Source organism: Diadema antillarum, unplaced genomic scaffold (assembly GCF_040938485.1).
Source record: "Diadema antillarum isolate AM-2024a unplaced genomic scaffold, OU_Dant_1.0 seq00000821_RagTag, whole genome shotgun sequence".
Lineage (NCBI taxonomy): Eukaryota > Metazoa > Echinodermata > Echinoidea > Diadematoida > Diadematidae > Diadema > Diadema antillarum.
Window position 1 is genome coordinate 1,017,501 of NW_027271698.1, and position 27,080 is coordinate 1,044,580.

Sequence of the window (27,080 nt, forward strand, 5' to 3'; positions counted from 1 at the left end):
CATTGTTCATGTGAAGATACATAGTGTACATACATGTATCTATCTTGCTGGGTCTGACACCATGTCAACTAAGAGGGCTTGTGCTAAAGCAAAATGTAACAAAAACAAAAAAACTTACAAATTCATGCTTTAAGTACCGCCTTCATGCTATTCTCACCAAACTAGTAGCCAGTTACATATGCATAAACTCTGAATGTACTATATACACTGTATGTTGAATATTTCGCAAGGTTTTTATTTTTGAAAATTTCGTGAGTTGGGTGCTATTCGCAAATTTAAAAACACGCAAAAATATCAACACTGATCCTGACATGAATGTGACGTGCATACATACCGTACGTTTCTCTGTTCAGTATTTTACTCCACAATCATTATATTAAAGGACAAGTTCACCTTCATAGACATGTGGGTTGAGTGAATGCAGCAATATTAGTAGAACACATCGGTGAGAGTTTGAGCAAAATCGGACAATCTGTTAAAAAGTTATGAATTTTTGAAGTTTCTACTCAGTCGCGGCTGGATGAAAAGACTACTATAGCTTGTGATGTCACATGAGTACAACGATATAAAGAAAGAATAAAGAAAACATATTTCCATTTTTCTAGCATAACAAAAGAACACACGACTTCTCTCTTTCAGAAGGCAGGGGGAATAATATTACCCTTAACATACGTCAGTGAAATTCTCTTTTTATTTTCCTTATATAGTTGTACGTATGTGACATCATACACTGTAGTAGTCTTCTCTTCCAGCAGTGACTGCGCAGATACTTAAAATATTTGTAACTTTTGAACGGATTGTCCAATTTTCCTCAAACTTTCACAGATGTGTTCTACTAATATTGCTGCATTCTCTCAATCCTTATGTACACGTATATGAAGGTGGACTTGTCCTTTAACCACTCCCTAAATTGTCTGAAAGTCCAGATTTCTGAAAAATTAGATTGCTAAATATACATTGCACATACAGTTCCTCCCCCTCCATATATCAATATAAGAGCAGTATCTGTAATGGAGAGGAAAGTGTAAATGGAGTGGGTGCAGACAAGTTCTGTTTCAATTTCGGCAATCTCAGCGATCAGCTGGGTAGGTTTTGAAGTCTTTCAAAAGTGGCAAGTCGTAAGACTCAGATGATGCGCTACAGTGGCCACAGTCTCACAGCCCTCCCCCCCCCCCCCCCCCCCCACTCTTCACTCCAGGGTATCTCTGTCAAAGGGCATTACCCCCCTCCCAAGGGGCTGGTCAGACTTCCTGACATGGAGAGAAGGAAGGGGGAGGGGGAGGGGGAAGGGTAAGGGACGGTAGTAGAAATGGGTAGGGGGAGAAGAGGAAGGGGAGGGGGGGGGGGGTGAGGGGTTCTGATGGTAAACCTACATTATATCTCTATTTCATCTCTCCATCTGGGGGGCTTTTTTGTACCCTGTGCACTAGGGACCCCTTGGAAAGAGACTCCGGAGTATGTGCGGGCAGCTTCCTGCCTTCGTCCGAGCCCGTCATTGGCAATCATATCACCCAAATACCAGTGGAGAAAAGTACATCCACTGATAATGTCGCAGGACTGAATATTCGGAGATATCGCAAACTTCTCTTTCTCGCGTTTCTTTCTTCATCTTCGTTTTTCTCTCCTTGTACATTCTGTTGTCTGCCTTGTGCATCACTTGGCGTCAACAGTCGGAAATATGTAGCTTTAAAGTATCTGCAATGTAAGTGATGCTCTAACAACACGTGCTATCACAAAAGATAGACTACAATTGAATGTGGGATGAACCTTAATTCCAGCTGTGATTTACAAGGATGCAAACCTGGTAGACAGTACTGCAGTATTCTGAGGGCTGAAAAGGCTTATTTTTGGTCAAAAAACAGTTTTCTATATGAAAAATACAGTATTTCTAGCCAAAAAAAACCCCAAAACAAAACACAAAATATTTCTAAAAAGTAACATTTGGCATCTCTGGACTAACCATCTATTAAACAGTCAAATTTAAAGGAAATTTTCAGCATGGGACTACATTTGATTGCCAACTCTCGATGCACTTAAAGCAAGCTTACTCTTCAAACTACAACGAGCCTCCACGGGACACCGTATATTCTGAGATTTCACTTTTGAGCAAGAGTCCCACTTAATGATTAATCCACAGAACGAGAAGAAACACATAGTACCCCTGGCACTGACAATAAACCTGATAATGTGCAACAATACAATAGTGTACAATACGCACTAGAAGTTGACCCAGAAGCTAAATGAGAATTGGATTCAAGAAGAGGCCCCATTAACTTTGGAGTTCGCTGATTATCATGCCCATAAGACAAGTGGGGGGGGGGGACCACATCCCCCCCCCCCCAGCTCGTGGGCAAAACATAAGCCATAAGAAATCTTCTTGTTCTACACCATCAACTAATCTTGAAGACTGCTTGGAAAACTTTCTAGTGTGTTTATTACATAGGCTAACTACAAGCTAATCAATGTCGTGTGAACACCACAAATGATGAACACCAGCAGAGAATCTCACCTCTTCAGGAATGCATTTGTCAACTATTTGCACAAATTTGGCAATGGGTATTTAAACTTTTAATTCAAGCCCAATCACTCACTGCTTTGCTCAATACAGGAATAGTCTGACAATTAAGAACCAAGACTCACTACAACAAAACTTTGCCTAACTCTGCTACACATGTCCACTATGTCTCCTGTCAGGAAAGAACACAAATTAACTTATAGGTAACCTGACTAACTCTAGGACCAACCCTTGTAACTCCAGCAGACTGAAGACTGCAGAGTACAGTTGTCAAGTCATGTCAATATATCTCCACCTGCCTAACACTTATACAACTCCTTTATCCTCATTATGTGAAAAAGTATCAGATACTTTTTAAGGACAAGGGAAAAGCAGTTAGTTGAAAGAAGATCTTCTCTCGCAAATTACCTTTCCGTACATACAACTGTACTTATTACAAGGTGAAGTACATGGGAATCAATGCAATTTTATGTGCATACACTTCGGGTATTGGCTAAATGCAGTGGTCTAATTTCACTGTAACTATAGGTGAGATATGAAATTGATAATATTAGCCATATCAGCTACAACCTCATCACACATCCAATGAAAGTTGGTAGGTTATATAATCATATTCATAGTCCTACATCCTCAACTGTGGGGTGGGCCCATATTCAGGGAATACTGCATTGAATAGTATTAAATATAAAGGTCACGTAGTATGTTTTGAGAATTATTCTCCATATCTAAATATCCCAGAGAGGTACATTTATCTTTTTTTTTAGCCTTTTACACCCCTCATCCTTCCTGCTACACACCTATTCTTGGATCCCCCTAGGCAGCTCTCATTCTACATGCTCGCTCCACCAGCTTGCGAAAAAAAAAAAAAAAAAAACAGCACCAGAACATCATTCGATGCAGTTCCATGTCTAAGCCGCGGCACCCTTCCATCATGTCCTATAGTAAGAGATCGACAGTATTAGTTCCCTCCCCCACCCCTCCCATCCCTCTTGTGCAAGCAGCATCGGAGATAATTGGCACATTCCTGAACTTGACAATTACCCTCGAAGTAACGCACATCTCCTCACCTGGGTATTCATGTTGTGCAGGCGCCCTCTTTGTCTGGCGCAGTGCTCGCAAAAAAGAAAAGAAAAAAGAAAAAGAAGTCACTCCTACTTTTGAAATACCAAGTATTCTCTGCCTTCAAAAGAGGGACATATTTTGATCTTTGTAAACAAGCCCAAATGAAGTCAGACAAAAAAAAAATACAACCTTGCAGAACAGTTATACCTCTGCCCATGGATATCATGCCCCTCGTGATATATTTGACACCTGCTATCTCGGCCTAGGTAGACACGTTATGAGAAATGACAATGATAGTCAGCAAAAGAAATGCCTTATAAATATAAAATGCAATGTTCCATTCTCTTCTCCAACCCCATTCCGCAGCCCCCTGCCCCTCCCCCCCCCCCCCCCCCCCCACCTCCTTCTCCCTTTCCACTCCTGCAGTGAATGGGATCCTGTGAGTACAAGCCTTAATGTCACCAATTTGACAAGATATGCTGACAAATGTCACAAATCTCTCCTCTAGCGGCCAACATTCACTGCAGTCGAGACTGGACTGACACCGCATCTCCGCACTTACATCCTAGGCAGAGACGCAAGACATGTCACCAAGCTATGGCTGTTGAGTTTGGATAAACAAGAGACCCGCGGGTCTAGCGCTCACCTGAGTATCGCAAGTTCACCTTTCACGCAGTCACTAATCTAAATTATTCACAGCTCTACCAAAATTTGACCAGGCATTCTCAAGTAGAAGATGAAAATGTACAATAAGGGCCCAATTTTTTTAAGATTCCTTAATTTGGGGGGATTGGGGGCCCCCTGGGGCCCTCTGGGTGGGGCATGGTGCCCATTTTGATAAATTGAGATCCTGACCCCCTAGGGATGCTACCTGCCAAGTTTGACAAAAATCCATCATGAGGTTTTCAGGAAGAAGATGAAAATGTACAATTCAGGCCCCCATTTGGACCCTTCCAACCACCACCCCCCCCCCCCCCCCTACCCAAGAGGGGCACCCCTGGATCTCCTATGAACAAACTTGAAACTACAGTCATTAATGTACTCACTCATAGTATTATCTCAGCTCTATATATAACTTCTGATTCTAGAGAAGATTTATAAAGATTCCTTCATTTGGGGGATTTGGGACCCCTGGGGGCCCCCTGGGTGGGGCATGGTGCCCATTTTAACAAATTGAGATCCTAACCCCCTAGGGATGCTACCTGCCAAGTTTGGTGAAAATAGGTCATGGGGTTCTCAAGAAGAAGATAAAAATGTACAATTTAGGCCCCATTAGGACCCCTCCTCACCCCCTCCCTCCCCTGGGTCCCAAGGGGGGCACCCCTGATTCTGCCATGAACAAACTTGAAACTACAGTCATCAATGTACTAACTCATAGTATTAACTTAGCTCTATCACTTCTGGTTCTAGAGAAGAAGATTTTTGCGGATATTCCTTAATTTTGGGGGGTTTGGGCCCCCTGGGGGCCCCCTGGGTGGGGCATGGTGCCCATTTTCACAAATTGATTTCCTAACCCCCTAGGGATGCTACCTGCCAAGTTTGGTGAAAATGGGTCATGGGGTTCTCAAGAAGACGATGAAAATGTACAATTTAGGCCCCATTAGAACCCTTCCCCACCCCCCTCCCCTGGGTCCCAAGGGGGGCACCCCTGATTCTGCCATGAACAAACTTGAAACTACAGTCATCAATGTACTAACTCATAGTATTAACTTAGCTCTATCACTTCTGGTTCTAGAGAAGAAGATTTTTACAGATTCCTTAATTTTGGGGGGTTTGGGCCCCCCTGGGGGCCCCCTGGGTGGGGCATGGTGCCCATTTTAACAAATTGAGTTCCTAACCCCCTAGGGATGCTACCTGCCAAGTTTGATGAAAATCGGTCTTGGGGTTTTCAAGAAGAAGATGAAAATGTAAAAAGTTTACGCACGACGCACGACGGACGACGGACGACGGACGACGGACGACGGACGACGGACGACGGACGACGGACGACGGACGACGGACGACGCACGACGCACGACGCACGACGCACGACGGACGCCGGACGAAGGGCGATCGCAATAGCTCACTTGAGCCTTTGGCTCAGGTGAGCTAAAAAGGTACAAACTCTTTTTAAAGGCACTCTATTTGCAGGGGAAAAAAAATCTGCAGAACAACAAGCAAGTCAACCTTGTCATAGTATTAAAAGTTTAATGTCAAGTTAACTGATTTGTCCTATAACCACATAAAATGTGTTGTTTTTGCACGAAACAGCCACAAAACATAGGCAAGATGATGTCATGATGCATTTCTTTTCAAAGTATTTTTGAAGCTTGTTTTTGTTGCTAATCAATTCTATTTCAAATGTGGTATGTCTTTAAGAATAGCATGAAATATCAACAAAGCTCTAATACACACAGGTAATGTTGATAATCTTTGTGCTTCAGCATATGTTTGAATTCCAGGTTGTGCTATGGATCAATATGCAAATTGCATTGTTTTCAAAGACAACTCTGGGTGACTGAAGAAAATGTCACATGAATAATGCAGCTGCAGCTTCTGTATTCTCAGTGGGAGGGGAAAAAAACCAAAGAACAGAATCTTTGCTGGCTGAATTATATGCAGTAAAGCTTGCAATGAAACTTTGCATTTTTCTGCTACCATTCATAACCTGATCTATGGACAAGAATAAAGAAACTATAAGGAGAATTCCACAAAATTTCATTTTTCATGAAAGGTAAACATCCGATCAACTTGTTACTGACAATGTTAAGGGTACTATTATTCACTGACTTTCTAAAAGAGGTAAAGTCAAGTGCTTTTCATTATGGTAGAAAAATGAATACATGTTGAATTTTCTTCATACTTTCTTTATATTATTGTCCATACATGACATCATGATCTGTAGTAGTGTTCTTATCCAGCGATGACTTACCGAAAATTTAAAAATTCATATAACTTTTGACGTGACTGTCAGATTTTCCTCACTTTTTGCTGATGTGTTCTAAAAATATTGCTGTTTTCACTCAATCCATACTTATTTGGGGGTTTTCGTTTCCTTCAATGCCCTTGCCCTCCTACTTTGGATTCATACTTTTCATATACTGCAATTATTATACTGTAGAATATGGGTCTCATGAACTTTTCGAGTTTACATAATCAAAACTTTAACAATACATATCTTTTGTATCGACTATCAGATTTTCCTCACATTTTGCTGATGTGTTCTACAAACATTGCTGTTTTCACTCGGAACTCCATCCATAATTATTTATGGATGGTTCCCTTCAATGCTCTTGCCCTCCTACTTTGGGTTCATAAACTTTTCATATACTGCAATCATTATGCTTGGAAGTCTGGGCCTGATGAAAGATTGCAATCAATCTATCAAACTGCCTCTGATATCTTGAGAAATATCAATTCTGAAGTCGTTTGCAGCAGATACACTTAAGAACACACTAGCAATATGAATTTCTACATTAGTCACTCAGCTCTTCACTGAGAACTGATGCACGTCTCCAGCATAATTCTCTCTGCTGTGAAAACTTTCATTGTATTCAAAAACAGAAGCCACTATGATTCATGTCTCGAAAGGGAGTACATAAACGTTGAATTAAATGAAACAAAAAACTGCAGAGATACATATCTAGAAGTTTAAATGTTAGGCTTACAGTTCAGGATTGAAAGACAACAGCATCAAGTGTTGAGGGGGAAGGGTAGGTTGGGGGGGGGGGGGAAGGGTAGGTGGGGAGGGAAGGGTAGGTGGGGAAGGGAAGGAGAGAGCAGACATCATAAAACGTCATCAAATTATCAGACTGCTGTGATAAAACTATTATATTCTGTTGCCCAACATCTGATGCATATCACCGCTTATGAAATGAAAAAAGAAAAGAAAAAAACATGTCGGGAGAGGGAGGAAGCACAAAGATTGGCAATAAAAGCCAAATATTCTTGGCCCAGCTGTAGACCAAACTGAGCCCGACATTGCCCTGTCACTCGCTGGCGAGGAACAAACCCCAATGCCCAGCACGCACAAGCCACAAACACACAGAAAACGCCACGAGCAAAAGTCAAGACGATTACCTCGAACAAGCAATTAACTTTTTACTTCCCCCTTTCTCTGTCTATTTCACCCCCCCCCCCTTCTTCCGACTACTCGTTTCAAACTCACTGTCCCCTTGCTCCAAGAGACAAGGTCACGAAAATATTGAAGGCGGATTCTTAATTGATTCTACGGTCCACATTCCCCATCACAAGATAATCCTCTCATCCTCAATAATAAGAAGATTGATGACCGGTTAATAACAGGATAAGCAAACTCAACGAGCAAAATCCACAAACATGGATACGAGATCCTTACTGCCATTTTTTTTCCCCCCTCCCCTCATTTTAATTTCAGCATCAAAAAACTAACTCTGAAGAGACAAGAAAGTATCACCACAGTACACCTCTGGGCAAAGTTCGTCCATGATTTTCATCTTTGAATAACTCCTTCATCTTTTCTCTATCCTCCTCTACCCCCCCCCCCCCCCAACTTTTTTTTTCTCCCTCTTCTCAGGACGTGGTCGCCAGGATGGGTTCCACCCGAGGATATACTTTGAAGTGCTGCGGCTCAATATGAGTGGTTGCCGTGGAGGACGAAAGGCAGGGGTTGAATGGGCCGACCATTCATCCGATCAATGATGGCAATTTGCAAACGCCATTACAAGTTATGTCTGCCCGCCTGTTCCCTCGCTTATTAGTCCCATATACTCTCCTCAGCTGACTTGGGGAGTGCGTGTAGGTCAGACACTAAAAATACGGGGAGAGAACCCTTAAAAAATCTGTCTAGAATCCAGTACATCTCCATCTTCACCTTGCTTGCTCCAATCTCCCCCTCTTTCTTTCTCGTCAAACCTTTCAACAGGTTGAAGTTACATGTGTATAATAGAACTTTTAAATGCTGCACTCTATACAGAGGGTCTATCAAAGGCCCATAGAAAAATATTTCTACCCACAATGCCCCTTCATCGGTCACTTTGATATCCATTGTTTGACCGACAAGGGGTGGACAAAGAGAATCCCCGTAATGAAGAGACCGATGCAGTGATAGGATCAAAGCGATCCTTCAAAAGCTAATTTCTTCTATGTACGAGTATGGTTCTGCTTCTGCTTTTGTCCCAAGGACTTTGGAAAAAGAATATCTTGTAGCCCCTGGAAAACAAGCATGCCACCATTAAAGGGGCATTAACCTCTCGGTTTGCCCTATATTCTGAATTTATTAGGGCATTTTAACACTTGATGCTTTCCAGGATGTTGCATAACGTGACAGTGGTTTTGACCTAGATGAGTTCTTGTCTGGTAAGAGATACCGTATCAAAGCATACGGGTAGGCTGTCCTAGAGTACAAGGAGTAGATACTGATGAAACATGTGGATGACAATCTACCATCTGAGTCAGTATAAAGTCAAGATGACAAGTCCGAATGTGACAATTAGACAGAGACAGAACAATAACTCCACCTTTCTGCCTATACACAGTCGAACTTACACAGCTACACAATGTACTTCAAACTTGTTTTTAGCATGGTTCAACAACAGAGACACACGGTCTGGCCTCTCTATTTGGAACCTCATTTCTGACATGCTTGGACTTAGTTCATGAAAAGGTCTTTGTCTCATACTTAAACATAATTCACTCTCCAAAGATGATTTCTAAAGCCTCCCAAGGGTAATATACAATTTCTTTAGCTGTTGTTCACTGACAATTTGACATTTGAAAATGCTGATATACTCTTGTCATGCACTAACACCAGTGGAAACGAGGCATGCCTGGCCAGTAAATGTCAGCAAATCCAATAATTACTTGCACTATGCTTTAGCAATATTTTATTATTACCATCCCAATAAGTCCCATGCCTGCTTAATTGTGTGTGGGCGGATGCAATTGCGAATCTTTTAATGACTGTGGTCAGGCTTTGGCCAATCTTCTTGCTTTTGCCTCTCCCCCCCCCCCCCCCCCCCCCACTTTTCTTTTCATACCCGGGTAAATGTCAGATGCTCACAGGCTTAAGTCCATGTGTATACTCTGTGTTTAAAGGACAATAACAGATAGTTGATGAGAGTTTCATTTCCACAAATACTGAAGCCTACTTTCAGATACTTTGTGTCTGCCCAGCAAGCAGCATCTCACAAATACTGTGGCAAGCCAACGACATTGTCAAGGTTGTGGCGGGAAAACTTCCCATCATTTCTGTGCATGCCTGGGGCAGCATTTCCCTCGTTTCTTTTATAATCCTGAAGCACAAAGAAATAGTTTGAGCAGTTTTCATCAAATACCCCACAATTGTCCTTTAATATCTCATTAGCATGCGGTACCAACCTCTACAAAAAAAGAAAGGAAAAAAAAAGAAGAAATTCTTCAAGCTCGTGCATGACAATAATTTCTCAGAATTTGCCCAAGCATCAAAGCTTGCATCAGTTTCGGAATGTGGTGTTATGCACTTTCCTTAGCAAGATGTTAAAGAAGAACTCCCATTAAACTCAGCAGTGGATGAAACATAAATGAGATTTCAAAAGAACAAACATGGGTTCATAATTAAAAGTATTAATGCTAATGAGACCACACCACATTCCAATCAATGTTTCAATCACTGTTCCAATGTTTGTGGGTTTGGGATTTTTTTTTTTTTTGCAAATGGACTCATCATATGCGTATAGCCAGATGCCTCCGAGTCCAGGTATGTAGCCAGGTGGATAACTGAAGAAGCCTTGGCCAAGACTAAAACTATTCTGGACAACGACTGGAGTAAAGGCTAAGCTTCAGGTCAAGATGTTGTAAAAATAAGATTCAAACATATTGACTGAAGATGCACATCAGAATGTATCAAGAAAAGAAAAATGTTCATGGTAGAACAAGAGGCGATTGGTGCAATCTTCATACTTGATCAAGTAACAAAGATGGACACACCTAGTGAAAGATGCGAGTACTGAGGTGAGTTTCAAAAAGTTTTGCCACTTTAGCCCATTGAGGACGGGCTGATTTGCTACAACATGCATTTCCCAAAGACACTTGCCCGAGTATACTCGGGACTTGTCCTCAACGTGTTAACAGCAGCAACTAACATTTCGGTAGCATTTGGTGGCAGGGACCGTATAGTGCAAGCGAACAATTTTGCATGGGAGAAATGGAAGTCAAGATGAGATAAAAACAAAGGATAAGAGATGAGGCATACCTTGGCGATATCCTGCTTGATTTCATCGATGCTTAATTGCTTCTTCTCCTTCGTCTTCCCACCTGACTTGGCCTCCTGTTAAAAAAAATGAAAAATATATAAAAACTATGGAATACATATTTGTGTTGGTCTGTCTGTCCCTGTTTCTCTCTCACTGTTTCTCCCTCTCTCTAAACAATTTTTATTTCATATTTTCAATCATTATTCATACAGGGAACCAGGGGAGCTGGGGGGGGGGGGCTGCCCCCTTTTTTTGGTCTTTTAAAAAGAATGAGGAAAAAATCTTAACACCCATATAAATGTAACGTGAAAGTACTTCAGTCACATACATGTATGTGATGGGGGCTGCAACAAATATTGAAATGGCGACAAAAGGAAGTGCTCAGTGGGACATTAACTTTGCTTTATATTTGCAAACAAGATTTCGACCTTTTTAAGGGTCTTCTTCAGGGCTTGAAATACAAAATAACAATGCATCATATGAATACATAGCAAACTGAAAGGGTAAATATCAACCCTTTGCTACATTCCCTCAAAATCAAGTGTGACCAGATAAAAGCTTGATGCACAGCGATTCATAGGACTGTGCATGGTCATACAATCCTCGATAAGGGGGTGCTGTGGTGGCTCTCTGTCTTTGCTTTCGTTTAATTTGATGCTTGTTTTCCACGAGGAACAACCACGACACTGATCATGTCAGAATGGCCGAATGTTGGCATTTTGCTCTTTCGTATCCGTCATGTGAGCAATTAAGTGTCAGTGTTCGGTGAACAAAGTATGGCTGTCAGACGTATTCACTGTGAACACTTTATCTCGTCCTGTTTGCATTTAGCATTAACAAAGAAACACACAAAAACAAGTAAAATACACCTCTGTCATCCTGAATAATGCAATTAACAAGAGCATTCAGTCAAACAGGCTTCACAATTGCTCAAAGGCACTGCAATGCATGAAGAAAAGGATACCACGAAACTCTGTTACAGGGGATGGGGGGGGGGGGGCAATGCAGCACTGTGGGGATACTGTTAAGTGGCTGCTTATGTGATGCTCCTGTTTGCTAGTCACTGTAATGTGAGGGAACCACGCAGCACCCTATTGGCTGTCCAACCTGTCAGTTAAGCAGTCAATCATGCCTCATGCATATTCATGGGCTTCTTAGGCCACACCCTTGAAACCACTTTGCAGCAGACTCAAATTGAGTGGAAAGAGAACAAGAAAAAAAAAACAACAACAGTGAGACCTGGTTTATTGAACTATATCAAAGATATGTGATTAAAAGAGCTCACAGGCAAATTTATATGTACAATATATCTCTCTCCCTCTCTCTCTCTCTCTCTCCTTTCTGAAATTCTGTCCTCTGGAAGAAAGAAAAGGTGACTGTTGCAGGTGAAAAAGTTGTAACCCACACAAGAACGGCCAGAAAGGAAGGAAAGTATGCATTTCAAACATTCCTGGCCTCTTTTTGAACCAATTATTGACATTACTTGACTCATCCTATGCCGGCGACATAATGAAAGAACGAAAGAAAGAAAAAGGAGGGGAAAACACAAACACACACACATAAAAAGAAGCAGGTGTTTTATAGTCTTAGACACTCTTGATAAATAGGCTCATATCAGTCAATTTTGGCATGTTAGTGGGGCAAATGTGACACATATACGATGGAATTTCTGACTGCAAAGACAGGAATATGAAGTCAAACAAATCAACGGCGATGAGTAATAGTATTACTCACCATCCATACAATGAGTCTAGCTCAATATTTCCATTTCATAAAAGAAGGTGATTACCAATGCAAACAACTTAGGGTCAACTGACTCCAAATTGGGAATCCCTCAAAAGAAATTTGTGGTAGACACTTCAAAGTATAAGCACACAAAAAATATATAAGACTTGAGTCAGAGGAATAAGGAATTAATAAAAACAAAATGAATAGATTTTTTTTTCATCAACTAGAGTAATGGAACAAGAAAAGTTTGAATTAGATTCAAAATTTGCTTTTCGGTTGTTGTTTTTTTTTTCCCAGGTAGGGGGATAACTCAGCCATTAAGCATGCCATTTGGCAAAATCTAACAAATATGTACAAAACATACATCAACTTGCAAAAAATACTTGTACAAGGACATGTATCAAGAAGTACCATTCATCATATGGTGATGCATCAACGAATATTTTACAGATGAGGTCATAAATATCTTGATTGGCTAACTGATACCTCGATGACCTTTAATCAATTTCTTTATATCATCCTATATGCATTGAAAAGTTTCTTTCCTATGCAAATCACAGAAAAACAGCCTTAGCAAACATACCACTTCCTGACTGATTCCCTTCCCCCTTCGAAAGATAATACCCCCAAAACAGAGGAGCAATACCAACTCACATCTATACTAGACATCCAGCTGATATGGCCATCAACATCGTATGGACAAGTTTAGTCAATTCAAATCATCCCTACATGTAACTGCAATGAATGGTAAAGATTTTTATGTTAAGATAGTCGGACTGGCTTCAGTTTTCAAACATGAGAAAGGGCAACTTGTGTGACTACGTAACAAAGTCTGCAAGGAACACTAGCTAGACTGATGTACACAACTGTGAAGACTGATGGAATATAATGAACTCATCCAGCAATTTAAAAAAGAATATAAAGTTACTTCAATCTGACGAACTACAGTAAAGTTTCAAGCATACGCAAAGTTCCGAATACATAAAATCTTCTCAAGAAGATATTCTGCACTCCCCCCCCCCCCCACAAAAAAAAAAAGAAGAGAGAAAAGATTCACTTTTATTCCACTCATTGGTGCATTGTTTTCTTTCTCTTGGCATTTTAATGACTACTTTCTACCAAGATGTTGTTGGTTTGGAGTCAACATACCATTAACCTATTAAGCTTATCTCTCTCTCTCTCTACTTAAAACACATCTACGCCGTACCTCACTTACACTCAAGCGCATAAGCGCATAACCATTTGCACCAACTCACTCTCATTTTCACTGAAAATGACCACCAGCTATTGTGTCTTAAACAGCTTGTCTCAATGGGGCTCAAATCACGGAACCACTTTGCAGAAATATCACCTGGGCCGCGCTTGTAAAAAAAAGAGCACCGCTATCTCCGCCTGTTGTTGCACTCTGAACGGGCCGCGACAAAGAGGATTGCGCCGGAATATCAACAAGCAGGGCGGCTTCCCATTCTCCGCCATTTCCAAGCAAGGTCACTACAGTTTGTCTACATCTATTTATTGCTTACTTCTATTTCCCCCTCCTCCTTTTCATCGGCAAAGCCACACACAGACAGAAATTTCCAAGAGCATTGATTGTGCTCTACATGATTCAACTATTTCTCCATCTTCAAGGGGGGAACATTTATTTTTTATTTTTCCCCCTTCTCTCTTTTCCTCGCAGAGACTCCGTAAGGGCACTTCTTTTCTTTCCCCCATTTTTTTCCAGGTCAAACCAAGGCTGGTTGGAACAAACAGTCCACCCTCCTCCGTCCCATCAGCTGGGAGAGGAAAATATCACATGTAAGCAGCATTCTCTTCTTCCACGGCCACGAGAAAGTAAAAGAGAGCTACAGAAGCGACAGGGGGCTCATTAAAACCCTACTTCCGAGGAACACAAATGCTTTTTAAAGATGCTTTTTAAAGTTTGTACGGATGTTATTAACTTCTCTCAAATTGCTATTTTTTATTCACTCATTTTTATACCTGCATTTATACACAGATGCAAACTGTATTTCTGGCAGCAACCACAGAATACCTCAACAATTTAATGACAAAAAGGAACAATTTAACTAAAACATCAGACATACAGTTCTGTAATTCAATATAATAATCAAAACAGAAAAAAAAATCACCAGAGGGAATATTGAAAATATTAAAAATGTATATAAAAGTTTAAAGCAAATATTGAAAATTTCAACTTCACCTCTGGATCCACAGCAGAGGAATAAAGCCCTTCTTAAAATTTCTGTTGAATTTTTTATTTTGTTTATTTTCCAGCATTTGAAAAAGGGATGAGCACTTGATTGGAGAGACATGTGATACGATGAGAATAAATTGTGTTAATGGAAGCAATTAGTTCCAGCTAAAGGTGAAGGGGTCGTGTTAAAACTTCCACTCATCACAAAACTGTCTCGGAAGCCATCATCCGAATCGGGCATGCAAATGCAGCATACCATTATGTTTCAAAAAAAAATTACAACGGAAGCCTCCACAATGATAACTTTAAAAATAGTGAATCAATCCAAATACAATTTCAGGGAATGAAACTATAACTTATTACCTGCGTCTTGCAGAAAATCCCATCTGATTTGCTTCAGTGGTCAAAGAGAAATGAGGATTTTTGTAGAGCATGTCAGGAATCCCTTTCCTCCAAGTTCTGCCCATTGTGTTCACACATTAATATGCAGTTCCAAGAGCATCCAAGTGCTAAACTTGGAAAAATCACATCCATAACATGCTTCACAATGATTCACATTTCTCTGTGACCACTTAACCATATTGAATGGGGTTTTCTGCAAAATATAAGATGTTATATTTTCAGACTCTGAAATAGCATTCAGACAGTAATCATATTGGAAGTTATCAATGCAAAAATCCAATTGTAATTTTTGTTGGGACATACTGTACAAAGAGTTAATAGAACACTCAGCATTAGTCATTGCCAAGCTTTTCCATAGTTTGTGCTAAAATTTCAGACCTGCTACAAAGAACTGTGCCAATGAATCACTAAAGATCTTCTTCAAAACAAATCTTGAGGGAAAATTTGGGAAAAATTTGGAAGAGCTCACATGAGAAGAAAAAAGAAACATTTTCAGAGTGAGTCCACACATCGTATCTTGTGGTATGCCCCCTACGGTGTTGCCCAAACAAGGCTTACTGTTATGGATTCATTCATCAAAGCCACATACAGTACACTGGAGGAAGAATGTAAGAGGAAATGATTTAGACATTGTACCCTGGGTTGATTTTTTTTTTGACAGTGAATCACACTAGATTATATAAATTCTAAATGAATAGTTTGTAAAAAAAATGGAAATATTGCCTTATCCCGAACAGTTATAGACATTAAAAAAAAAACTAAATTAAAGTGGAAAATGCTGCTTTCAGACAAAACTCAGTTAAGGCTAGTTTATTCTCAAATGTACTTTGTAAAGCAGCAAAATTTATACCTACACATAATTCTGGAGGCATAGAATTATCAATAATATCATAAATGATAAGTCTGCAATCACTGAAAATGTTCTGATTACTGCCTACATCTCTCATCTGACACTTCTCTGTATCATATGCGTTCAGAATTGTTAAGAAATGGGGTAATGATTGTCAAGATTTTACTGTACCCAGATACATATTTAGGTTTTTATGCTTACATGTAAACTATTCTGCTAATGAGATGTTATCCGAAGAAAGAAAATCAACTTTTGCTGATTCCAATAAAAGAAAATAAATAGATAGATAAATAAACAAATAAATGAATCACAACTTCAAAAATTCATTCCTTATTTCTGTCCTGTAAATGCCATTCACTGGGAGTATTCCATGTGATAAACAACTAAAATGCATGAATCTACCTACAACGAGGCATGGATAATATCAGAATACCAGTATTATTTTGCATCATGTTTACCCTAAATATCCCAAATGTTAAAGTGCGTATGTTGGGGACCAATACTAGCACACCTGGCATTACGGGGAAATGTCTAAAGGCCACATTACCTTCTATCAGAAGAATAAAATCTCAAAACAGTTTTGCCATACATCACTCATTATGTACAAAGATTACTGAATCTTTGTACCTTCCATTGGTGTTATACAATAAGATGCCCATCTACATCCAGTTCATGATACCAGTATGTAATTTTTCTTTCTTTTTATTTTCTGGCTAGGGGTACACAATCTACTTTATAACTGCTACCACAGAAGGTTTTTTTTCACAATTCCTATTTAAACAAAATATTTGCAAAAGAAACAGAGACTTGTATTTACAAATAGTATTTGACAACAATAACAACAAAAATCCACTTTTACCCAATCTACATGGTCAGCACAACTTGTGTACTATCATAATGATTGTACAAGACAGATGAGCACACACTGTATTGAACAAAATGAAAACTGAGTGATCTGGATATACTTTCTTTCTTTTTTACAAGACCTCAAGGTTTGCTTGTCAACGTTTGGACAATTTTATCCCATTTAGTTAGGACATTATGTTATCATGTTTTTCTACACTGTCAAGTAAAATATTTATTTTTTTTTCAACAATTTAAGCAAAGTACTGCAATTGAAATTGATACTTTTCTGAAGTCTCAATGGAAATTTTAATCAGCAAAATTGCTGAATATGGTATCGTAATGCAAGGGAGTGGTATCGGCCTTTCACCATCCTTTGGGGATAATTAGTATCAATCATACAGTGAACAACGCCACACTAGTACAGGCAGCCAGGTTTGGGAGAGATTTTCTGAAAATGTCTGCGACCTCCCTGGACTTCACAAGAAATGTGATCCCCCTTCACAATCATCTAATTCACACAGCTTGCACTCGTGGACTGTCATGCGGGAGCTAAATCTCTCCCAGAGACAGGGGTGTCAATTAACGGATTACACCAATTTGTGACCTGCAAAGTACTGTCTTGGGAAAATTGAGAGTCCTTTACTTGGTTACTTTTGATTGCTGTTCATCTCGAGTGTTGTCATCTTGCCGTGTTTACTGCTCGCTAGCAGAGAAAGATTAGCGGTTACTGCAGCATTCTCATTTCCGGATTATCATTTTACGAGCCCCCTTATGGGATCAATCATTTGGAGGATTTGGCGAAGAAGTGACATGATCGACTGGTCATTACCTAAAGCATTTGACCATTTGACAGATATAAATAACTCAGACATAATTCGAATAAATGCTATTGAAGGAGTGAGGGACATTTAGCCATGATGTAAAATTGGCCACACTGAATTAGTTGCTGACTAGATATTTTTTCTGATCATTTTCATGGCACAGTGTAAAATTGACCACTCTTTTTGAAAAACAACAAACCCATAACCATTTGGTCGCTAGATATGGTCATTTTCAACAATCTTCACAAAGAAAATTCATTTTATGTTCAATTACTTAGTAAAAAGACATCATCACTACCTTCCACGTCCTGTCTTTAGTAAATCTTTCTTTTGGGATATGAGTGTAATTTTCATACTGAGTGTCAAAAGAATAAAACTAAAAATGAAGTTTTCATTTCTCCACTAAATGTGCTAATATCACTTATCATTTTCTTTTTACAGGAAGTAAACAGAGTACAGTTATTTGCTCAATGGATATGAAGTTTATGGGACTTGCATTACCAGCTGTTTTATAAAGTTTTACTAGAACTCAAGCTTTGACATCTCACATGAGACAAGATATCATTCTTTGATTCTGATTAGAAAAAAGTTTCCGTTTTTAAAAATATGGGGGAAGTTTCTCATTAAAACATTTAATTTGCTCTTTTGAATTGAAAGGCACACTTAGAACAGAGAAGTTTGTGAGAAGAGCAAAGAAAAACACGTACCGCTACTACAAAATTAACCCCACATACATATAATCATAAATTGGTACTTCAAGGTCATGGACCCAGTGTAATTGATGCACATATACTTGTGTATACTGCCCTCAAGTGTCGGGCACACATCTCGCCTCCCCGAGGGGGACTGCTAGTTGACATCGACACTGGAGTAGTCACTTGAAGAGAGGGGAGGAGGATGTGGGAGACAAGACAGAGAAAGGCTTAGCGACGATGTAGCGGCATCGCCGAGGAGCTCTAGAGGTGGATGGCGGCTCTCGGGGCAACCCTTCACGGACAGCGACGTCATCAAGTCGATTTCCTTGACGACAGAGCCGAGTGCAGGCGAGACCGCGTGATGTCATTCACGTCGCACACTTTGCCGCCGAGGTTCACGCTGAAAGACGGCCAAGACATTTCTTCCTCTCTCTGCCCCCCGCGCCCAGAGTCACTCCCACTCGCATCTCGAGCGCCGAGAATTGGCTCTTGAGAGCTGGCCGGGAGTACACAAACAAGACACTCCACGTGCTGTCTCCCGTAGCTATTTATGCCAAGATCGGCGGCGAGACGCGAGAGTAATAGACCTGAAGGACGTCTTGTCACTGAAAGGTCGGCGACTCTACTACGTCTGTCAGCCCAACTTTCACAATGGAAGCGAAGTTGGGATGCATACTGTAAGACTTGCAAGTGACTGATTAATGCTAAGGGTTGTACAGCACCATGACCCACTTTTAGTATGGAACACTGGAGACATGTACATGTACCTGTAGAAGGTTAGGGGGGTCATGTTTTTAAACCCTTGCCTGACACAAACTGCAATGAATACTTCAGGTGTTAAGTTAACAAAATATGTGACCCAAGTAAAATATGACATGCTTTCACAAACAAGATGCCACTTGCCATGGTTTACTTGTCCTTATTTTTTTTAAAATGGATATGGTAGATGCCAAATATTTTGCAAGCATAATATTTTGTGAACCGGGACTTGTGTGACAATTCTATGGGTGATTGATGAATTCAAAATTGCGAACATGAATATCATACTGCTTGTGCATGGGGTAAGGCTCCCAATTTTAGTCCCAGCCCCTATGTGGCTACCCCTGGATCTGCTGTACACAAACTTGAAAGTATACTCACTATTCTTTTACTCAAGAGTATCTCTGGTTTCTAGATTCTCTAATTTGGGGGTTCTGGGATCCCCTGGGGGCCCCCCAGGGGATGGAGGCATAGTGCCCATTGGTACAAATATACATATTCATCACCCTAGCATTAATGTCCACCATGTTTGTGAACATATTGACCTTATGTTTTTAAGTAGATGAAACTGTGAAAATAGAGCCCAATTTAGCCTCCAATCCCCATCGAGCATGCCCCTCCCCCTCTCCCCCCCCCCCCCCCCGAATATGCCATGAATAAACTTAAAATCACAGTCGCCAATCTGCTTACTCATAGCAATATCACTTCTAGTTCTAGAGAAGATTTGTAAAGATTCCTTTGTTTGTTTGTTTATTGTTGTTGTTGTTGTTGTTGTTTTTCGGGGGGGGGGGGGGGGGCTTTGTCCCTCCCCATCCCATCCCCAGGGGAAGGGCATTGTGCCCCAGTGAGCCCCCACGATGTAATGGTGCCCATTTGCACAGATATGTACTCTATCACCCTCAAAGCATTAATACATGTACCTGCTATTAAAAGTCTGATGAAAATCTGACCATGCATCTTCAAGAAGATGACAATGGAAAAATTTGGGCCCCAATTTGTCCCCCGGGGTCCCCAAGGGGCCCCCACCAGGTAGTCTGCCATGAACAAACTTGAATCTACATTCACCAATGTACGTACCATGCATAACTGACGACGGATGACACGGACCGGATGCCAGACACCAGACAATGAATAATCGCAATAGCTCGCTTGAGCCCAGAGGCTCTGGTGCGCTAAAAATTCTCTGACCATTACGTCAGTCATACCATCTTATTCAGATGAGGATTTCACCTCTCCTGGCCTAGTATGAGCAGCACACCAAACAGTGACCTCGTATAACTTGACAAGCTTATGGCTTAATATATTCAGGACGGCGCTACCATTGACATCTCATGCGATTTGATGCACCAGCCGGTACCCCAGGGTACCGCATGGTATGGCGCCATCTCATGTTCCGAAGATTTGTATTTACACATTGCGATCATGGTGGCCAAAATGTAGCACTCAGTGATGATGATCCCAATACCAATTCTGCCCTATTATGGAGCCTTCATCATAGTCACAATAATAATAATTATGCTAATTATGATAATACCTCTCATGTTTTCAAAAATGTTATTACTATTTTAAAACAGTAATTCAGAAGGAGATCATTTTAAAATCCACAAAGCAGTCATTATATGATAACTTATTTTACATCTTCTGTGGCTTGGTATCAAATGCAGTGAGGTGCAGCTGTCTGTGTGTGATGCTGAGATCACTAGTGATGTGCACTGATGTGGTTTTCGTCCATAAAGCACTAAAAATTACTTTCACTCACCACACTTTTGGTAACTCAAGGGTATTGTGCTAAAAATAAATAAATAAATTGGTATGCCAGGGTGTCAAAAACATCATCATATAGCTGCCAGTAAGCACAAACACAGTTAAAGAGATTGTGCTTCACAGCATACACGTAGCTCTAGCACAGACCTCACTTTACACAAAATAATCTGGGTACAGTACACTCCAGTTATAACAATCACAGTTATAACAAAATTCCAGTTACGACGAGTGAAAATTCAGACCGCAACATTATCAACTCTGTTTTTTATTGTTAATTTGTTCAGTTGAAATGAAATTTCAATATAACGAAAGAAAACTGCTGGTCCCGAGGACTTCGTTAGAACAGGTGTCCACTGTAATGACTATGCAAACAACAAATTATATTTTTTGAATTCTTTACTTACTCATAATTTTATATTTTCTGAGGATATTCATCCCATTATCACTCCAACAATTTCTGAAGGCAATTCTATAATTCATCACTGTGTACTGGCATAAGATGACTAATAACATGATATGATCCGAGTGGAATATATTTGTTTATATAACAAAGTATGTCAAGATTCCGTTCCTCCCTTTTCAGTATTATTTTCTTTCAAGGGAGAAGGGAAGGGGGAGTGGGCAGGGCAATTACATATCATATTTTTAAATGCAGATAGTAATTTAGAATATGTCAAAGGAAAGCATATCATGTTATCAAAGAATAACAGTAGCCACCGAGTCACTTGACCTTTGACCTCACATATCCTCTTTCCTCCTCCTTCCCCGCGGTGCATGGTAGGACAAGTCACAAGTCAAGCATGCATCTCAAGCCACCGCCAAAAAGATCACCTTTAACTGTGAATGAAATGCAAATACATGCTACGACGCACTGCGTAATAGGCCATTGTGCTTCTTACTACTCTTGTGGGAATTTTCTCTTCTTTTTTTTTTCTCGGGGCACAAAGGCAGCCCCAAAATATCATTTCATGTTATACACACACAAAAACACACAAACACACACACTCACACAAAAGGGGGAGAGAAAGAAAAAAAAATATGTTTGATTTTTTTTTTCATTTAAAGTCATAACTTCCCACAGTGATACAACAGGCGGGATGGGAGAGGATGTACAGCGGAGGCCTCATCTCATTAAAAAGCTCAGCCCGCGATGCTTTCACGATCAAAAGTGGCTCTAAACAGAGCAATCAAACTCCGGGATTAGAAAAGGGCCAGCCCCTTTGTGCGGCGGACTTCAAGCCATCAGAAATGATATATGGGCTAGATTATGCCTCTTCCTCTCCCCCTATTGTGCGCCACTGTCCCAATACCAATCACCGATATCTCGCAAACAAATCTTTGTACAAAGAAAGTACATATCGACAAGTCAAGAGGAGAGGTCCGTCTGCGAAATCTTTTATCCTAACCACCCCCGTATCCATCAAAATGCGCGCAGGGGCAAGGAGGGAAAAAAGTCTTGATTGCACTTGTAAATTTATTGATATGATTACTCCACACGGTTTTTATTGCTAATTTCCCTTCCTCCCCTTGCTGGTGAATTGTCAGACCTTTTCAGGACAAGATTCAATTTGCACACAGTCCATGGACGTTATTACCTTTTGCCATCCAGGCAGATACCATCAATAGTATTCTCTTCCCCACACCAGAATATGAACTCTATAAAAATAGCCTTCATATCACAAGAAACAAGGAAAAGTAGAAATTACGCGGTGCGTAACATATGTCCCCGCCGGAAGTAGCATTTTGTAACAAAATGTGCAATATAGGTAAAAAATCAAGGTCAAAGGTCAAAGAAGTCAAAGGTCAAAATTCTGTGTAGAAGTTTTGAAGCCCTCACCTAGTGCCATCACATAAAGCAAATGGAATCGAAATTGGGTTAGAAATGGCGAAGGAGTAGCATTTTGTAGCCAATGTACAATATAGGTCAAAAATCAAGGTCAAAGGTCAAAGAAGACAAAGGTCAAAATTCTGTGTAGAAGTTTTGAAGCCCTCACCTAGTGCTATCACATAAAGCAAACGGAATCGAAATCGGGTTAGAAATGGCGAAGGAGTAGCATTCTGTAGCAAAATGCACAATATAGGTCAAAAATCAAGGTCAAAGGTCAAAGAAGTCAAAGGTCAAAATTCTGTGTAGAAGTTTTGAAGCCCTCAACTAGTGCCATCATATAAAGCAAACGGAATCGAAATCGGGTTAAAAATGGCGAAGGAGTAGCATTTCGTAGCAAAATGTACAATATAGGTCAAAAATCAAGGTCAAAGGTCAAAGAAGTCAAAGGTCAAAATTCTGTGTAGAAGTTTTGAAGCCCTCACCTAGTGCCATCACATAAAGCAAACGGAATCGAAATCGGGTTAGAAATGGCGAAGGAGTAGCATTTTGTAGCAAAATGTACAATATAGGTCAAAAAATCAAGGTCAAAGGTCAAAGAAGTCAAAGGTCAAAATTCTGTGTAGAAGTTTTGAAGCCCTCACCTAGTGCCATCACATAAAGCAAACGGAATCGAAATCGGGTTAGAAATGGCGAAGGAGTAGCATTTTGTAGCAAAATGTACAATATAGGTCAAAGGTCAAGGTCAAAGGTCACGACTGAAATTCTGTGTAGAAGTTTCAAAGCTCCCATGTAGTGCTATCATATAAAGCAAACAGAATCAAAATTGGCTCATAAATGACAGAGAAGTAGCAAATTGAAGATTTTGATCACACACGGACGCACACACGGACACACGGACACACGGACGGACAGACGGACGGACGGACACACGGACACACACACGTACGGAGCCCGTTTCATAGTCCCCTGCTCGAACTCGTTCGGCGGGGACAATAAGGCGGATATTGCATTTTCCTGTTCCCCTTTTTTGTTCTGATTCTACATCTTGTCTGTTTATCATTGTAACTTCTATTTTTTTTTAATCATTTGGGGTCTCATCACACTTCAAAGACACAAACAGGAATGTGAGATGTTTGGAAAAATGCAGAACAAATTTGAAAGGCTTTCTGTGTGCATACACAGCACCGACACTTCTTTCATAAATATAGCTAGGAGATGGCAAAAGTTAAAGAGCTCAATCTGCAAGCATTGCAATGAGCACATTTGCATTGTCTCATGACACTGCGTCTTTGACACTGCTGTACCACAGAGAGAAACAACCTTACCCAAATCTTCATGTAGACATTGTGTGCCGTAAAACCAGAAATATCTGCAGATGTAAAATTTTCGTAAATTGAAGCCGACGGCCTTTTTTGCAGCGTGAAATTTTCGCGTCTTGCCACTAGCATCCAATGTCTATATTGTAGACAAGAACTCTCACGTTCATTTTAATTTCATGAATCTTGGCTCCTCGTGAAATTTCTTGCATGCAGAGATTTCTGGTCTTACAGTATACAAATGATGCACAGGATAAAGTGCGTTTTCACCGAGTGCATGTTTCACAATTGTAAATACCCGAGAGTGCGCTACATCTCCACTAACGCCACGAAATAATCCTATGCATCATTTGTTTTATAAAATGGGTCAAAACTAACAGCATTTTTCATGTACTTGTGTGGGTCAAGATGTCCGAAGATGTTCGTCCCAAACATTTTCGCACCTCGCACTCGGTCATCCCGCACATATCAGTACTGTACAAATGTACGTACAAGAGTACTAGTATACGTACGCCACATGTTATGCACAAGAAAGGCCGGCCGGCAGCCCGAACTAGAAGTTGTTTACAGGATTTACAGCGCGTAGAGTAGCGCGTGACGCACTTGTAACAACTGATTGAGTGCGCACTGCTAGTGTAAACATTGTGACGTCAGGCCGTGCATGTGTTAGTGAGAAATTAATGTACGCACACGTGACTCATTTCAGCGCTTCCAATTGGCTACATTCTTGAACCCATTTCATAATATTTGCTATACAGCATCGGCACTAACTAAAGAAAAAAAATATCCTACATACTGTAAACTGGAAATGTACATCTGTTTATTGAAGCACAGATTTGGTGAATAAATGTCACAACACCCTTTGATTCTGCAGTCATGTTTAAGGAATCTATGTCTGTTTCCATGACAGAACAGTGTTTTGGCTCCAAGTGTAGGAACCATTTCAGTTTTCTTTTTTTCAATTTTAGAGGCCCTTTTAATGGAGAGCTTTGTGCACATCAGTCACTGCAAGAAAGCTATAGTGAATGCAAACAGTTGAGCAGACCCACAGATCAGAGAGAATTTGGGCAAATTTGGCAAAAACTGAGAAAGCTGTGAAAAAAAAATTGCCTTCCCCTCATTTTTTTTTGGATACAACATCCTTCTGCTATCTAGAGATAAAATATGACAGCATCTAATTTCTCGGACATATATGCAGCATGAGGAAGAGTTGAAAACAAAGATGCACATCACCAAGACTATGCCCACTTTACAGCTGCAGGGAACCTTGGTTCAGGACTTTGAAGCTGATCTTCGAAAGAGACAAGTGGCAAACAAGAGAAGAGCTGGACGTGTCACATGACCTGGAGTTGCCAATCATGTGACCATCCCACATAGCGACAAGAGCAGCAAACTATCAAAACTCACCTGTGTCTTGGGGGTTTCAGCTTTCTTGCCTGCTGTCCCATTCACTTTCCCCTGTAGGTGCATATAAAGAAAAGAAAAAGTGATTTTAATGTAATTATTGTTTCATGATGAAGCAAAGACATTTATGACATTAGACCATTCATTCTCCTGTGTATGTGTATGTAAATAGAAAAGAACCAAAAGAAGAATGGGGATATAAGTGTACTAACTTATTGTATGCAAATGAGGTATAGACATATGACAATAGGCTATTAAACCATAATTCTACAATTGTTGTTGTTGATGTTATTTTCTGATGAGACAATAATAAATTATGGGGCATTTTAGGTCAAAAGACACAAAATATGCCCAACTGCTCACTGGACTTCAGCACAATGAGGGTTTATCTTCTAAGGGTATTCCAGAATCATTCTCATGTCCATCTTCCTGGGGGTTATTCATGCTACATTAAAGTCACACCAGGTTTGGGGAGCTCAGTTGTGCAACTAGTCAACCTTCCCTCAGTGACTCAGTGGCCCAGGGCCACTAAAAATTGATGTCAGGCCACCAAATTTTCAAACTGTCCTTTGGTGGCTTGATAGGACAGCTAAAATTCAAAATGACTTTTTATATTTCCTGTTATTTTAGAAAGTTACTGTAAAACTAGGAACCTTCGTGTGCATTTTAATTTCACGAATTTTGTGAGAGGCAAGATTCGCGAGAGCCATGCCATCATCGTGAAAGTAAAGTGTATGTGAAAGTTCTTGTCTATATAATACACCATATACACTGAATGCCAGTGACAATTCATGAAAATTGAACGCAACAAAAAAGGTTGTTGATTCCAATTCGCGAAAATTTTATGCCGCAATAAATGTTGCTGTACAGTTGTGTTGAACCCCTTAGTTGACCCTTTAGAAGTCTCTAGTGCAGGAAGTTCCTATTTTTTGCTCTTCCACTGTTAAGATACTATATGTTGCGTATATTTCAGAATACTCTCCTGGTCAAACTCGCTCTGACTTACAAGACATTGATCACAATACGCTTTACTCAAGTAGCATATAAAAGCAGACTTGTGAAGTACAATGATACACAAAGTACATTTGTATCATGTATACATGTGGAACCAAAAACAAAGCCAAGCCCAAAACAGTCTGCAAGATGTTAAAGAATGACTCCTTTGGACATTAATATAAATGTTCAAGTATAATAGTCAAGGAATCATGCCTGGTTATACGTTTGCCTACTATTCCAGCATTCGGTATATTTCCTAAACTCGGAGGATTTGTTTTTTCTGCTGAGGGGGAAGCAAACTTGAACCTACCACTCCCCCCCCCCCCCACCCCGAAAGTCTGATTATAAGGTCATTGACTCCAGCTCCCCAGAATTGTTACAGCTATCGCTAACCTTTCCAAACAATGGCGTGAATTGGTCCCTATAAATCCCCCATACCAGCGCAAAACCCCAGAACGCAGCCCAGCACGCGCCTTGCTCTCTGACTGAACTCACCATGGGGACAGGGCAGGGCAAGGGCATGTTGCTGACTGCAAAGTCGCTTTCTGCTTTTAAACCTGCTCTCATTGTAGAAAATGCCTCTGAATGTGCCACTCTTTCAAAATTATTACTCTTATCATTCCTTACATTTTGTGCTGAATTCCCAAGAATAGTGTTGGGGACTGATACACTCAGTGATGTAACTCTTGCCATGGAAAACGCAGGTCCAA

The 27,080-nt window shown here is 40.4% G+C and overlaps 1 protein-coding gene across 1 annotated transcript in view; it reads right to left on the reverse strand.

Annotated features, from left to right (window-relative positions):
- Positions 1 to 27,080, reverse strand: part of LOC139739899 (uncharacterized) — a 53,762-nt gene that overhangs the window by 11,220 nt on the left and 15,462 nt on the right. The window contains exons 6-7 of the mRNA XM_071650500.1: positions 25,378 to 25,428; positions 10,767 to 10,841 (exon numbers count right to left, since the gene is read on the reverse strand). Of these exons, the coding sequence (XP_071506601.1) occupies positions 10,767 to 10,841; positions 25,378 to 25,428 (126 nt within the window). The remainder of the gene's footprint in view (positions 1 to 10,766; positions 10,842 to 25,377; positions 25,429 to 27,080) is intronic.